At 36.2% G+C, this 15,307-nt stretch overlaps 1 protein-coding gene and 2 long non-coding RNA genes across 3 annotated transcripts; all 3 read left to right on the top strand.

The window, feature by feature from the left end:
• Positions 1 to 491: 491 nt before the first annotated feature.
• On the top strand, positions 492 to 3,925 carry LOC127516547 (transmembrane protein 272-like). The gene is made up of 4 exons (XM_051901301.1): positions 492 to 603; positions 701 to 751; positions 843 to 1,049; positions 2,813 to 3,925. Exons 1-4 carry the CDS (start codon positions 492 to 494, stop codon positions 3,004 to 3,006), a joined length of 564 nt encoding a protein of 187 aa, XP_051757261.1. The 3' UTR covers positions 3,007 to 3,925.
• A 2,754-nt stretch (positions 3,926 to 6,679) lies between these two features.
• LOC127516552 (uncharacterized) lies at positions 6,680 to 7,715 on the top strand. Its single transcript, XR_007931020.1, has 3 exons — positions 6,680 to 7,049; positions 7,174 to 7,246; positions 7,626 to 7,715. It is a non-coding gene; the product is annotated as an uncharacterized LOC127516552 (long non-coding RNA).
• A 2,331-nt stretch (positions 7,716 to 10,046) lies between these two features.
• Positions 10,047 to 14,231, top strand: LOC127516548 (uncharacterized). The gene is made up of 6 exons (XR_007931014.1): positions 10,047 to 10,652; positions 10,765 to 10,815; positions 11,160 to 11,351; positions 11,480 to 13,625; positions 13,761 to 14,009; positions 14,144 to 14,231. It is a non-coding gene; the product is annotated as an uncharacterized LOC127516548 (long non-coding RNA).
• Positions 14,232 to 15,307: the final 1,076 nt, after the last annotated feature.

Below are 15,307 nucleotides of genomic sequence, written 5' to 3'. Positions count from 1 at the left end.
AAGAATCATTTCAGGCTGTTTCTAATCGAGGAGTGTGTCAGGTAAAGACTTTCCATAACCAGAACTTAAGGTAAGCATTTTTGTGCAAAGTAACATATGTAAAGGAGGTATGTCTGACAGTGTATTATTTATAGATTTATACTTGAAATAAATTGATCAATACTGTAGTTGTACAATATTTAATTCAACTCAATACTAACTCAAATCAATATTATGTTTAAACTTTATGTAAATTGAAAGAAATTTAAGAAAATTTAACATGCAAATACATTTATTAAAGTCATTAGTGCATAATGAATAATAAATTGGCTTTCTCAAGACTGCCAATTTAGACCCTCATTTGTAAAGTTTAGTATTTAAAAACGAAACATTTGTTTTTTTAATGTAATGGTCCATCATATTTTAAATACTACAAACTTGTGACTCGTGACCAGGGAAATGCATGACTTGATTCAAAAAGAATTCATTGTGAATTATTTTTGAATCAAGTCATGCATTTCCCTGGGTTGAGATGTTGTATGCTTTGCATAGGCAACATGGATCCAAAGCAAATGTGGAATTATGTGAATTCTCCTCCAGGAGGAACTAGTGCAGCTTGCCTTGGTATGAGAGTTTTACTCCCTAAACAATTGTTACTTCTGTACTTAATGAACATAAAGTATACTGACTCTAGCAACTTTTGGACTGATTTGTATTTCAGTGATTTCAAAACTACTACTCCTGGCTCTTCCCATTGCTCAGATTGCAATAGGTTTGTTTTAATGAATGTAAGTAAAGTAGTTATTCCTCTGCCATTACCTTCAGTCATTTAAGGTGCTATTGTGTTGCCTATGAAATCACAGGTGCAGTATATCTCCAAGACTGTCCCCAGCAGCACTATATCCCAGTGTATGTGCTGGTATGTGGAGTGTTTAGTGTACTTCTGGCCTTGTTGTCTTGTCTGCCCTGCGCCAGGGAGACGGAGGAAACAAATCATACTATGCTCAGCCTCATCTGCACTGTGTGGAATGCTCTGGTTTCTACCTTCTTGTTCTGCTGGCTGATCAGTGGTAAGATAGGGTGGTGTATGTGGGAGGAAGAGGTCATTTAATGTGTTCATAGGTCTTCGACAATGCTTCTGTAAATTGCTCAGTTAATCCATTACAAAGACACTTGCCAATCAAACAGCAGATTTTCATTAGAATTCTAAGCTGTGAATGAAAATCACTGTCAATGTGTTTTTGTGTGTGGGTCTGCCTGAAATTTGGGTGTGAATATGAACTTTTGTTCTGTAAAATAGCTCAGACAATGTCTGTTTATTATGTAACTTAAAAAAATCAACATTTCATATATTTAATTTTGAACTTTGCAAATCTGAATTTTAGAGACAAATTTTGCTCATTTTAAACAATTAACAATATTATATTCTGTATAATGCCGAAAGAGTCTATACTTTAATGTCAATGTGCCATGCAAAGAAAAGGGATCAATTCAAACTATATAGCAAGATCTATACAGTCTATAATCTCAAATATAGCTTACTAATCAAACTATCATAACAGTGTAATTTTAATTACCTCATCTGTCGAAATGATGCCGGTGAATTGCAGAGCTTAACATAACCACATCGCTATGATCAGATGCTTTTTTAAACTGTTTTCTCACTGCTGTCATTTTTGTTGTGTTTTTGTTAGCATGTTGTGTTTTTAAAGCATAGCCTAGCACATATTAATCTGAAACGTTGCTCTCAGCTGTGTGGACGGTGTCTGGATGTTTGTAAACAGTACATTGCTGCAAAAGTATTTCCAAATTCACTTCTAAGCGAAGAACGAAAAAAAAACTTTGGCCAATCTCTGTTGCGTTACGTGTGCACGAGTGCGATCATGAGCAGTAAGTTGCTGGCTGCAGTTCATTTTACGTCCACCGGTGTCGCTAATAACAAGGGTTTCTGAATTCTACATATAACCCCTTTTAACCATTTAGTTAATGAATTAAAAAATAAGTAAAGGTAAAAAAATAAATGTGGCAAGTGAAGTCGTTGCCTTTATTTATTGCGCTTTATACAACTAAGACTGTTTCAAAGCATCTTCACAGTGTTAAAGGGTTAGTTCACCCAAAAATGAAAATTTTGTCATTAAAGGGTTAGTTCAACCAAAAATAAAAATAATGTCATTTTATACTCACCCTCATGTCATTCTACACCTCTAAGACCTTCGTTCATCTTCAGAACACAAATTAAGATATTTTTGATGAAATCCGATGGCTCAGTGAGGCCTCCATTGCCAGCAATGTCACGGAACCTCTCAAGATCCATAAAGGTACTAAAGACATATTTAAAACAGTTCACGATGAGTACAGTGGTTCAACCTTAATATTATAAAGCGACGAGAATACTTTTTGTGTGTCAAAAAAAATAAAATAAATAAAAATAATAGCTTTACGAATCTTTTGTTTCGAATTAGTGATTTGGATCGCATATCAAACTGCTCAACTGCTGAAATCATGTGACTTTGGCACTCCGAACCACTGATTCGAATCGTAAAGCTCCGAAGCAGTGTTTTTAAATCGGCCATCACGAGATATTGTTGAAAAGTCGTTATTTTGCGGGGGTTTTTGGCGCACAAAAAGTATTCTCGTCGCGTTCTGAAGATGAACAAAAGTCTTAGGGGTTTGGAACGACATAAGGGTGATTAATTAATGACAGAATTTTCACTTTTGGGTGAACTAACCCTTTAAACAGGGAAGTAACAGATTGATGCCAAATTCATCAAATCGTAATAAAAAATAAATTATATATATATATATATATATATAATTTTTTTTTTTTTAACAGGCAGTGTGTGGATTTACTCTATTTACCCTCCTAACTACAACCAAACCCTGGCTGAAGTTCCCTACTGCAATAAGACTCTCTACTTGTTTGCATTCTGGACCACCACTCTGGGATATGTTCTGTTAGGTGTGGCACTGTTGCTCGGATGCTGTTCCTGTATCTGTACTTGCATTTGTGGATTAGCAAAAGGTTAAAAAAAAAACTCTGTGGGCCACCGTAAAAGTGCAGTTAGCGATTTCTGAGAAACACTGCTGATATTTGAAATCAACCCAAACAAACACACCACCCTTCATTGCTCTGCCCCCAAAATGCACGAACACACAGTGAAAGAGTGGATGTCTCTTTATCATAACTGAAGCTGAAAGCAAAAAATAAAGCAAAGATGATGAATGAATGACAAGAAAGAACAAAAAATTAACATTCAGTACACCAGAGTAAATACAAGCCAGAGTTGGTTGTTAGTCTCCAGCAGCACAACAGCTCCAGACAAACAATGATCCTCAAAACTGTCCTGTTACTGTAGCTAACATTACAACAACAGCATATCTTGGTTCTTTGAAACATGGCAAAACCAGTGTTCTCACATTTTCACGTACCTCTGCGTCTGTTTTCAGGCCTTCCTGCTTAGGTCTCTCCAGTGCTGGAAAGCTTTTCTAATATTAACACAGGTCCTAAAGCTCTTTCCTGATCATTACCCTTCTTCTCCCATTGATATTCCGCTGACCTTTTCTCTTTTGTAATGTCTCTCAGCCATCTCTCTTTCTACAGTCATTCTTCAAATCTCCCTCTTGCTCTCTCTCTCCTCCCTCAACATGAGTGGACACACCCCCTACTGCTGATTGGCTACAAGAGTGTTGTGGTGCTCAGTCCGATCCACTTTCAACAGCACTTCTCAGAAATCACTTTCTGCACCTTTAATGGATCTTGATGACAGGGTTCTTGATGGTTTGGGTGATAAACTCAACTGAACTTTCTGTATAAAGAATTTGTTTAAAACTATTATTTAATTATATTCAAAATTATTTTTAAGCATTGACAGTAAAGAGAATGAATGTTATTGTCTTTTTTGCTTACAATGAATGGTGATTTTAAATAATAAAAATCTAAAATTAATTTTGAAACAGAATATTTTTTGAGCTACTGGTTGCAACTGTGTAACATCATCTTAACAAAACACTATGTTTTAGCCACCCATGCAGAAAGTGTTTTTATTATTAATATTATGTTCAATTTTACGGTGGCGAAAAAGTCCTGATGCATGACTGGATTTAATAGGGGAAACTGCTGGAAAGGTTTGACTCAATATAGTGTTCCTTACAACTTACCAAAGATCCAGTGATCCATATGGATGTTGATATGCAGTGTTTCCTGACATTTATATGTGCGTGATTTCAACGCCGGGGAAATACATAAAGCAAATTTACCTGTGAAAGCTTGGTCTAAATCCTGGTGATCACTTATACCAATGTTATATCATATCGTCCAGCCCTAAAACTTGTATAGTTTGTCAGTTTTTATTTAAAAAATCTATTTGTACTGTCAGTCGCAAAGATATTTCCCGTTTTAGATGTTTTGCGTGTTTTTCGAGGCATTTACGCTAAAAACCAATGCTGCCTCTCAGTCTTTTTGCCACTCAGTGGGCGTAACCGCAGTCACTCCGGCCGACGGTGACGTTACGTGCATATACAAGGAGGCAGTGACCTCTGCCGTTCAGGCAGTGACATTACAGCCTCCTTTGCTAGAGAAATGGATAAGCCGTTTCGCGAGTTTATTGTCTTTGCTACATGTTGTTTTTTAATATTAAAAAAGAGCATATTTTGTATTTAAATCGGCCATCTGACCACATTTTTGATCTAAACAGTATAATAAAGCCACCCCAATTCTAATACTTGAGAGCTAACAAGTAAAACTGATAGGCGAGTAACCTTCATTACTATTAATATGTGCCATTGTTTAAGTTGAAGTTGAGTAAGGTTCATAGATTGGAACTGGAAATGTCATTTCTCAAATATACTGAGGAAAAAGCAGAAGAATAGACTTGCAAAAATTTTGTTAAGCTGGAAAAGAAGACTTACACTTCCCTTCAAAAGTTTGTGGTCAGTAGGATTTTTAATGTCTGTTCTTTAAATAACATATTTGTAACCTTAAACATGTCTTAACTGTCACTTATGATCAATTTAATGCGTTCTTGCTGAATAAAATAATCCCTTAAAAAAAAATCTTATTGAGCCCCAAACTTGTGTTATTTCTGTTGGTGGTTTTAGGAAAGATTGTAAAGATGTGTAAAGATTGTCTCGACATGCTGTTTTTATAGTAAATTTCAATAACACATTGATCTAATTGTTTTGGTTAAGCCCAGTGAGTAAAGAAATATTTCCTTTACCTTGAAAATGAAAGTTCCCAGCTAGACATTTTTTATGTTCTGGGAATGTTTTATTTTTGTTCACAGAATGTTCTGCTAAAAGGTAGGATATCATTCTCTAAAAACATTCAAAAAATGTTTAGTGATAACATTGTTAGAACATTATCCCCTAACATTCTTATAAAGTTTTTAACGGGCTGGGAAGTTTCCCATTGGGCATTGGATGTGGACTCCAGACGTCAAATTTTGGTTGAAAGAGAAAATCCAGCCTTTGTTTGACATCAAGCTCCAACATCATTAAATAACTCCAAAAACAGCATTACCAGCTTCACTTATTATAAACCAGACTTTATTTCTGACATACATTTACAAAAGTTCTTATTGAGAATTAACAGATGTTGATGCATTATTGAATAGTTTGGCTTGATGTCTTCATTATGGTGATCAGTATTTGCTTTAGTTGGGCAGATTGACTCTTGACTTTTCAATGTTAGTTTTTCTCTGACTGTTGTAACTTTGTTTGTTATGGAAAGAACAGCAGAATATGTGATGATGTTGTTGGCTACTTGTTGAAGATAAATATATAATCATCATGTAGTGGTCTGATCTGTAGTAATGTGTTTCTAACAGCATGAGATCCAGGAGTGTTTTAATCAGATAATCTGTAGAATTTTTAAAACACATTGTACACTAAACATTTTGAACTACTGCATCACTCAAACACACACAGACATCAACATATGAAGAATCAACATATGAATCTCAACAATGGTGACATGCTTCGTGCCACATTGCATTCTGGGAGCCAAGGATGAGTTTTGTATGATGCACCCAGAATGCATTGCAGCAATATAAGCATGTCAGCGTTATTGAGATACGCTGATTCTTGATGTTTGTGTGTGTCTTACTGTCAAAGGAGTTAAAAAAATGTTTGTGCACATTGCATGTTTAAATCTTTTTTAAATTATCTGATTAAAACACTGCTGGATATAATACTGTAGAATCACAGAGTTGCTGTAAGAAATAATGTGAAATTAATACCATAGATTAGACTGGGTGAAATCAGGTAATCAGACACACATTTTCTTTTGCTGTACTTGTCATAAACAATTACAGCAGCCAAAGAAAAACTGATGTTAAAAAGTCAAGAGTAAAAACTGCCCAACCAAAGCAAACACTGATCACAATAATGGTGATAGCAAACCAAAATATTCCTCTAAAAACCGACATCAACATCTGAACCTCTTTTTATCTCAATAAGAACTTTTAGACATGTATGACAGAAATATGGTAATGCTGTTTTTAGAGTTGTTTAATGACTTTGGAGCTTGACGTCAAGCAAATATTGGGATTAGACATCAAGCTGATTTTTATTTTTGACCAAAATTTGATGTCTGAGCAATTCAGTGCCTGATGGGAAACTTCCCACTAAAAACTTCATAAGAATATTACTGGATAATGTTCTGACAATATTATCACTAAACATTTTTAGAATGTTTTTAAAGAATGTTATCCTACCTTTTAAGAGAATTTTCTGGGTACAAAAATAAAACTCGTCGCTGAAAACATTACCAGAATGTTCTTAGAACATTTCATCACAATAAAATTTCTAGCTGGGATGTGGCCCACGGCAGAAAATTGTTGCACTCTACTGTAACAACATTACGCCAGAGTTTGACTCAAGAGTTTTACTGAGTCAGTTAGGAAATACTGGAAATTACTATTGTCAATTAGATAGATAACAGAAGAATTCCACTGTTTTCTTTTTAATGTTATGAGCTGAAGAATAGAACACACACACACACTACACATTTAGGCTGTTTAAAACACTCATAGGAGATGCAAGAGGAAGCTTTTCTCAATATATAAATTGAGGTGAGATTATTAATGATCACATAAATTAAATCTTACTAGTCCTTAGATTCATGTACTTTTTTTTAATAGTATACATTGTTTAATGTCTTATACACATTTATGATGTCTTTTTTACTTATAGCAGTTATTTTACATAGGCTATGATATTCTGAGGATGGACAATTCAAAGCCATCACCATTTTTGACATCACTGTTCGGTAAGAACCGTATTAACAATTATGTTAAGAATTTGTTACTTTTTTAAAAATCTATATTAAGCTAATATATATGTTTTCCAAATGTCCTATAGTTTCTTAGCAAATTGTGTAAAAATATTCTTGTCTGAGCAATCTGTTCATTTTTCAGTGATACTGCTTATTGTTGTACTGGGGGTTTTAATTGCTGCAATTGGAATAGGTAAATCATGTATTTTTAGCTCATTATTCACTGTTGTCTGTGCTAGAAACATTGTCTTTGTAAACAAATAATGTGCATGTATTAATGTGTTCCTGTATAATACTGACAGAAACATTCACATACAGTGAGCAAACACTCTTCTCCAAAGACTGATGAATTTTATTTTTATTATTTTTTTAGGGGCCTACTTTCTGAGAGACTGTCCTGTCCAGCCTTACATCCCAGTCTACCTTATAGTATTTGGCGTATTTGTTTTGCTTGTTCTGGTAGTCAGCCTTTTAGGCTTGTTCCGCGGTGCACTTTCAGAAGACGTCTATGAGTTGCTGGTGTTGTCTATACTGTTCATCTCCGTCAGCTTCATCCTCTACCTGTTTGTTGTCTGCTGGTTCATCACAGGTGAGTGGTAGTGAATTTGTCAAATAGAAATTACAGAAGCAGGGGTGAAGATATTTTATAGAAAGAATAATGGAGAAATGATATAAAAATGAAAGGTATAGTATATGTTGTGACAGGCTGAAGAATGTGGGGCTGCAAAGTCACAGTTAAAGGGATAATTCACCTCTGGCAAGATGGGGGTTTAATAAAAGTTGTCTGTCTATGCAGTAGAAATGTGATTTTTTTTTTTTTTAATCGGTGCTACACGACTAGAGAAAACTGAGATAAAGAGCCATGGTGACAAAAGGTAGGAAAACTTCGACACCCATAATGCTCTAGGCTCGATTAGACCCTCGATTGTGCTGGTCTTTCATGCAGAGAACTCTCCTCATATTAATGCATGATGGTGCATTTAAAAGTTAATGGCCAAACAGATCTTTATAAAAGTCCACATTGTTATTGCAGATGAAATATAACATGGATAACATTACATGAATATTTTTTATCAGGTTAAACTGATTATTAGTCACTCAAACCATTATCTAAACCTCTCACCGTCGGTCACGCATATCCGCCATGTTTTGTAGTTTTTAAACACTTTTTACTCGTGTTTGTAGTTCTGAACTGAATCCTCCTCCAAAGCGCAATGGATTGTGGGCAATATTAGCCTTTATAGTGACAAAACAAAACAAAAACACAAGCACGTGTCCAGTGAAAACAATCACATGCATGTGCTCAAACATAAAGGGTTAATTCACCCAAAAATTAAAATTCTGTCATTAATTACTCACCCTCATGTCGTTCCACACCCAGACCTTCGTTCATCTTCAGAACACAAATTAAGATATTTTTGATGAAATCCCACAGCTCTCTGACTCCTCAATAGACAGCAATTTAACCACCACTTTCAAGTTCTACTTCCGAATGTCGGCTCAGTATTGGCAGACACTGATCACGTGAGCAGCACAACGCATGCGTGTGATGCTGACACAGGAGCCGGCCAGTAACGAGTCTGCATTCGGACATAGAACCTGGAAGCGCTGGACATAAACAGCGTATGAGAATTACACAGAAGGGAAGATATTGTTGAATAAAGCCTTATTTTTGTTTCGTTTTTGCGCACAAAATGTATTCTCATCGCTTCATAAAATTAAGGTTGAACCACTGCAGTCATGTGGACTATTTTATCGATGTCTTTAGTACCTTTCTGGACCTTGAAAGTGGTGGTTAAATTGCTGTCTATGGACGAGTCAGAGAGCTGTTGGATTTCATCGAAAATATCTTAATTTGTGTTCCGAAGATGAACGAAGGTCTTACGGGTGTGGAACGACATGAGGGTGAGTAATTAATGACTGAATTTTCATTTTTGGGTGAACTAACCCTATAACAAGACACCAACACAGGCAATCAGAGCACTCATTATGGGTATCCACGCAAAACATGACAACATGAAAGCAAGCAACCGATGGAAACACGAACCATGGCCTACACAGAACACGACGACCCAAGAGCGCCCAGCCAATGAAAACATAAACCAAACACTCAAAAAACACATGAGACAAGAGCACACATCAAGTTAATGAACAAAACCCCTGCGCTCATGAAACGCAAAACATGGAGCTTAAGTGTCCGAACTCTGACACGGAGCCGAAACCAAACTAAACATGAGTGCCGAATCCGAACACCACGCTCCGAACATGAATTAAGGCACATAGACAAGACAGCGCATGGCTCAAGCAAGCACCCACACAAAGACAAAACAATACAGGTGCATCAGGGCTCTGTCACAAAACCAAGAATAAACTAGACTGAAGTGACAGAACCCATCTTTTCATCTATATATAACTGTGATTGGGGCGACTGGTCGGTTAACTTAACCTTTAACTTAAAAAGGAAGATATTGGCATAAAAGTGAAAATTGTCATTGCTGTTCAAATTTCACAGTTATCAAAGAAATATTTAGCTCAACTAAAATGTTTTCTCTGTGTATTGCAGGGAGTTTCTGGATATACTCTGTGCATCCTCCCAGTTATGACCCAACAAATGAACAGAACTACTGCAACAAAACTCTGTATCTCTTTGCATTCTGGTTGAATGCAGTCTGTTATGGTTGTCTGGCTGTCCTGTTGCTTTGTAGTGGATGTTTAGCGCTTTATATCTGTGTACAAAATACTTGTCGAAGACCACAGTCATCGGCTTCAAACTCTCAGCAACAAGCATGAGATTTTTTGGAATGTATGAGTTTATATTTGGCAGATTCTTTATTTAAATCAACTTACAGAGCACTACATTTTATCAATATGCTCCCTGAGAATTGGCTTTATATATCCTATTTTCTACCAGAAAAGGACACAGGAAAGCACCTTTTTAGGGTGAACTGATTTGACATAATCTGTATAGTACTGTATTTCCATCTAGTTCAAGACTTGAAGGTACTATACAGCATTACTAAATAAAATATATATGTTAACTGCAGTGTATAATAGGCATAACATTCAGATTTTGTCAACACAAAGTAAAAAAAAAAAAAAAACGGTTATGTTCCAGTTTGGGTTGGCTAAAACTGTTTCTCAACATTTCACCAAAGGAAGTGTTTCAAAGCTACTTTGCAAGTCTGGAGACCACAGAACTGTGAAAACATACTGGTTGACTCAGAGCAGCTCTTTTTAGTCCTATTCACACATTCATAATGAAGCTAATTCTGGGGGTCCTCCTCATATTTGAAAGCCTGAGGCAAATTAATAATAGGTAGTTCAAAATTTTATGGACTGTTTAAGAAATAAAGATTAAAGATGGAGACTACTGAGAGAGCTGCCAGAAAATCTTTCATTGGTAAGAAAATCGAGAAAGCTTTGAAATCTTGATGTAGCCTATATTTTTTTCCAATAACTACAATAAAAAAAAGAGAAAAACAGTATTCTTCTTTCTTTTCTTTTTTTTCCAGTGATGATTAACATGATTGCGTGGATGATTTTAATAACAGCTACTGGATTAGGTAAAAAGCAGTTTTCATTTACAATGCAAGACACGGATGCCCAATCCTGTTCCTGGAGATCTAACTTCCTGTAGAGTTCAGTGCAAACCTGTCTGTAATTCTCAAGTGTTCCTGAAGATCTTAATTAGCTGGATCATGTGTTGGGCTGAACTTTGCAGGAAAGTAGATCTTCAGGAACAGGATTGGGCACCTGTGATGAAAGATACTGATAAGGTGATTGGTTTAACCTCCTCAACAATCCAAAATCACAATCTGGAATGGTGTAAATGCTTGTTTTCAACTAAGTTTTCACCGGAAGTCTGATTGTTACACTGTCATATGGCTGTTTGGATAAATGTTTCTAGGAACGACCCATTTTCACGAGTGCCCTGTTCAACCAAACCTCCCCATCTATATAACTGTGATTGGGGCGACTGGTCTGTTTTCACTGTTGCTCATGTACCTGAGGAACACTTTGGATGACTGTCTGCTGGCTCGCTTCTGCAGTGTCTTCAGCTTGATGCTCTGTGTATTCATTGTGTGCTGGTTCTTTGCTGGTGAGGGAAAGAGATGTTACATTTTTGGTAGTTTAGGACAAAATTATTATCAGTCTAGTAAATATTTTTATTTATATATAAATAATAGTGAACCCAAAGTAAATGATTGTTACATGTTGTTCTTTCAGGTACCTACTGGATTTACTCCATATATCCTCCCAGTTATGACTCCACCAGTACTGGAATTCACTGTCATAGAACCCTGTACCTGTTTGCATTTTGGTTCAACAATATATGCTTTTTGTGTATGTCCATAGTGTTTATTTTTTGTTTGTATACCATTTTGAGCAACTGTACTATTGTCTTCTTCACTGATAGAACTGTGTGTTAAAATTTAGCTGCAGGCCTGTGGTAATTCTCTGAAAATGTGCTGTATAATTAATATATCATTGTTAGGCTACAAGACATTTTCTCACAGTAGTTGTTTCATTAATAAAGATTAACCTTTTATGGTACGCATTATGTTCTAACCATGAAATATTTTTTCAAATAAGTTTTTATTACATGAAATAGCTTCAATTATGCAAATCAAAAAAGATTTTTGAAAAAAAAAAAGATTTTTGGGGGTTATTTAGGAAAAGGTTGCCATATGGCAACTCTGTACCATAATGGAAAATGGTCAAAAAAGTAATTTTTCTATAAAATTATGATTTTCTTTTCTATTTAAATGCACATTTCTTTTAGAAATTGATAGATTTATATACTTGGACTCATGCAAACCACAAAAATAAGTAGATCCCTATCATTTAATCCCTATCATTCCCTGTCATTTGGCTAACTCATTCTCACTCTTATGACATGGAAGAGCTAACTCTGTACTCTTCCTATTGCCCTTTCTGTAAAATATTGCTATATTCATTTTTGGAAAAGAAGAAATAATTTTGTTATTTATACATAAATACAACTATACTACAAAAAACACTTCAAAATAAATTAATAACAGCAATCATATTGTTGATTCTACTATCTATAAAAAATCCCAATGGGGAAATACATTACTGCAATTCCACTATATATACTGTATATATACTGTAATTCCACTATAACTATCCTGTTAAATAAAACCATTGTCTTGTTTTGTTTAAGCACCTTTTGGTATTTGAAGTTTTTTATATCCTCTTTACAGTACAGACTACATCTTACAATGTGGACAGTTGTAACTATCAAAATACATCAATTAAAAACAATAAAAATGCTTAATTATTCAAAGCAAAAAAAGTGGAAAATAAAAACAATTTTTCCCTCCAATTTGATTGAAGGTTACACTTTATTTCGATGGTACACGTTAGACATTCTACTAACTATAATTAATTTTGCAACTGTCAAGTAACTCTCATCAGAGTATTAGTTTAATGTAGTAGACTGTTAGATTGGAGTTATAGGGTTAGGGTTAGTAGAATAGGTTAACATGTAGCTGCAAAGTTAGTACCAGTCAGTAGAATGTCTGTTTGGGGAGCATCAAAATAAAGTGTTAGCAAATATTAAACAGACAGTCTAATAATACTCTAATGAGAGGTAGTTGACATGTAGTTGCAAAGTTACTTATAGTTAGAACTCTAAAGTGGACCATCGAAATAAGGTGTTACCTGATTGAATAATTCATGAGAGGGTTCTTAGCAAGGAGGTCTATAATAGGTTGTTAGGGTTATTTGTCCCGCCCACAAGACTTGCGCGATGCCAGTTGTCCTGTCACAGCACCCGTCCCAGAAATGTAATTATTCTTGCAGCCAACAACAACAACAACAATTGTCCTCCAAACTGCTTTAAATTAAAAAAAAACACGCTGTCAAAAGCACTATACCTAGTCCAGCGTAACGAGACGGTTAGTTGTTATGGCTGGTAGGTAAACATTTAATCCAATACATGTAAAATAGACACTCAACGCGGCTTTGCATTTAATGCACGTAATCTAATTGATATGTTTGGCATGTGTAAGTAACCTGAGCTTGACCCAAAGCAGCCTGACTGTTAAGAGTGTGAATAGCAAAGCAGACCTGCTGGGTTGTGTATACCTATTGCAATATGCATCCCTCATTCTTTATGCGTAACCATTTCTGTAAATAAAATAGCGTATCAGTGCTGTGTTTTGATGCGCTTTTGTGTTGTCTCGTTGTTTTGGTCTTTCTTGTGTTGTTTTGTAATGGGTTAACCGTTGTTGTGAAGTTGCGGAACTAGTGGCAAAATGCTTGCAGGCACGGGAAATGGCTTACTGTCCGTACAGTGGGTTTCCAGTCGGCGCTGCCATTTTGACGACAGGGGGCGCCATTATCACTGGTAATCAGATGCACATGTTCTTTTCTCTTTTTTTGTTTGGAGCAACATGATTCAACCGCATTTTATCTGCCATATAGTGAGCTCTTTATCATCCTATGCTGTTAGAGTGATCTTGATCTCCATCATTTGTTTTAGGCTGTAATGTTGAGAATGCCTCCTATGGCCTTACCGTATGTGCGGAGAGAAATGCCATACAGAGAGCGGTCGCAGAAGGCTACCGAAGATTTACAGCCATAGCTGTCACATGGTATGTCATATATATTCCAGATACTGAAATGTTGTTGTTTGAATCACTGAAAAAAACCTTCTTTTCGTCTGACCAACAGTGATATCAAAGATAGTTTTGTAGGACCCTGTGGTGCTTGTCGACAGGTATTAATGGAGGTATGGCTGCACTTACATTTTATCACATCTATCAGTCATTACTTTTGAACATCATGGCCTTTACTCTCTTAATTGTTTTATCCTTCTCTTTCACTTGCTAATTTTTTCTTCTTCCAAAACCTGTGTTGTGTTAGTTTGGCACTGAATGGGACATTTACCTCACTAAGCCAGACGGAAGTTATAAGAAGACCAGTCTCAGAGAGCTCTTGCCTTTGGCATTTACTCCGGCTCACCTGCAAAAGAACTGAGTGCACTGTCCTAAAATTGATTTATTTTGCCTTTTTAGATTTGTAAAATATTTAGGAATTTAGGAATGACATCAACTGTGAATAATTAAAATGAGAATGTGCTGTGCCTGAAGAGTTTGTTTTTTAGCTAACCTTTGTCCGTGTTTCATTCCAGTCACAAACATCACCCCAGTCCCCACTAGAGAGCACTGCACACTCTGGAATTACGCAAGCCATTCAAATGTAGTACATAATAATGGTCAATGATGTTTAATTGTGTAAACATCAGTCATTGTGGCAGTTGTGGCCTAATGGTTATAGTCAGACTTGTAACCCAAAGGTTGTGGGTTCGATTCTCAATACCAGCAGGAAAATGTAGATGGGGGAATGAACGAACAGCACTCTTTTCCACCCTCAGTACCCACAACTGAGGTGCCCTTGACCAAGGCAGCTAACCCACCTAACCCCCAGACTTCACAGCAAATGGCTACCCACTGCTCCAGGTGTGTGTGTGTCACAGTTTGCAGTGTGTGTGTGTTCACTACTCACTGCTCCTGTAATGTGTGTGCACTAACTTGGATGGGTTACCATACTTGGCCTTCATTTCACGTCACTTAATAGGTTTCATTGAATACCAACTTTTTTGAAAATGTTAGGCACAATCTCAGGCTGAACACTACATGATGCTTAAAAGCAGAGCTTCATAAAGACAGTTTCCCAGTAGAGAGAATTATTGGTAATCCCTGTGACCCTGCTGCCCCGGGACTGTTTGAAATTCTCCTCACTGTGAGGCAGAAGGGGCCAACATACTGTTCTGTCACATGGGAAAAACACTCACACATTGTTCTCTTGGTAGGCTGAGAGGGAAAGTGAACATTCTGCGGTGGGTGAGAAATCTTTGTCAGGAGTATTTTTTAGAGTTGTTGAACAATCACATAAATGTTCTGAAAAATAAAAATTGAGGAATAATGAGGGATGAACAGTAGTGTTGGAAGTACAATGTTCAATGTGATGAGATTGCTGTTGAAAGGAATCATGACAACTACAGTCATGAGATAAAGAAACTGACTG

The sequence above is a fragment of the Ctenopharyngodon idella genome, chromosome 7 (genome assembly GCF_019924925.1).
Source record: "Ctenopharyngodon idella isolate HZGC_01 chromosome 7, HZGC01, whole genome shotgun sequence".
NCBI classification, from domain to species: Eukaryota; Metazoa; Chordata; class Actinopteri; order Cypriniformes; family Xenocyprididae; genus Ctenopharyngodon; species Ctenopharyngodon idella.
The sequence above is the reverse complement of the archived record's forward strand: the minus strand, read 5'-3'. Positions and strand labels throughout refer to the sequence as shown.

What these genes read in the sequence shown, in the direction of transcription:
- LOC127516547 (XM_051901301.1), top strand. Translation starts at nt 492, where the DNA reads ATGCATTTCCCTGGGTTGAGATGTTGTATGCTTTGCATAGGCAACATG. An exon ending in AACTAGTGCAGCTTGCCTTG is followed by an intron (nt 604 to 700) that starts GTATGAGAGTTT and finishes TTTGTATTTCAG; the next exon opens with TGATTTCAAAACTACTACTC. An exon ending in CATTGCTCAGATTGCAATAG is followed by an intron (nt 752 to 842) that starts GTTTGTTTTAAT and finishes ATGAAATCACAG; the next exon opens with GTGCAGTATATCTCCAAGAC.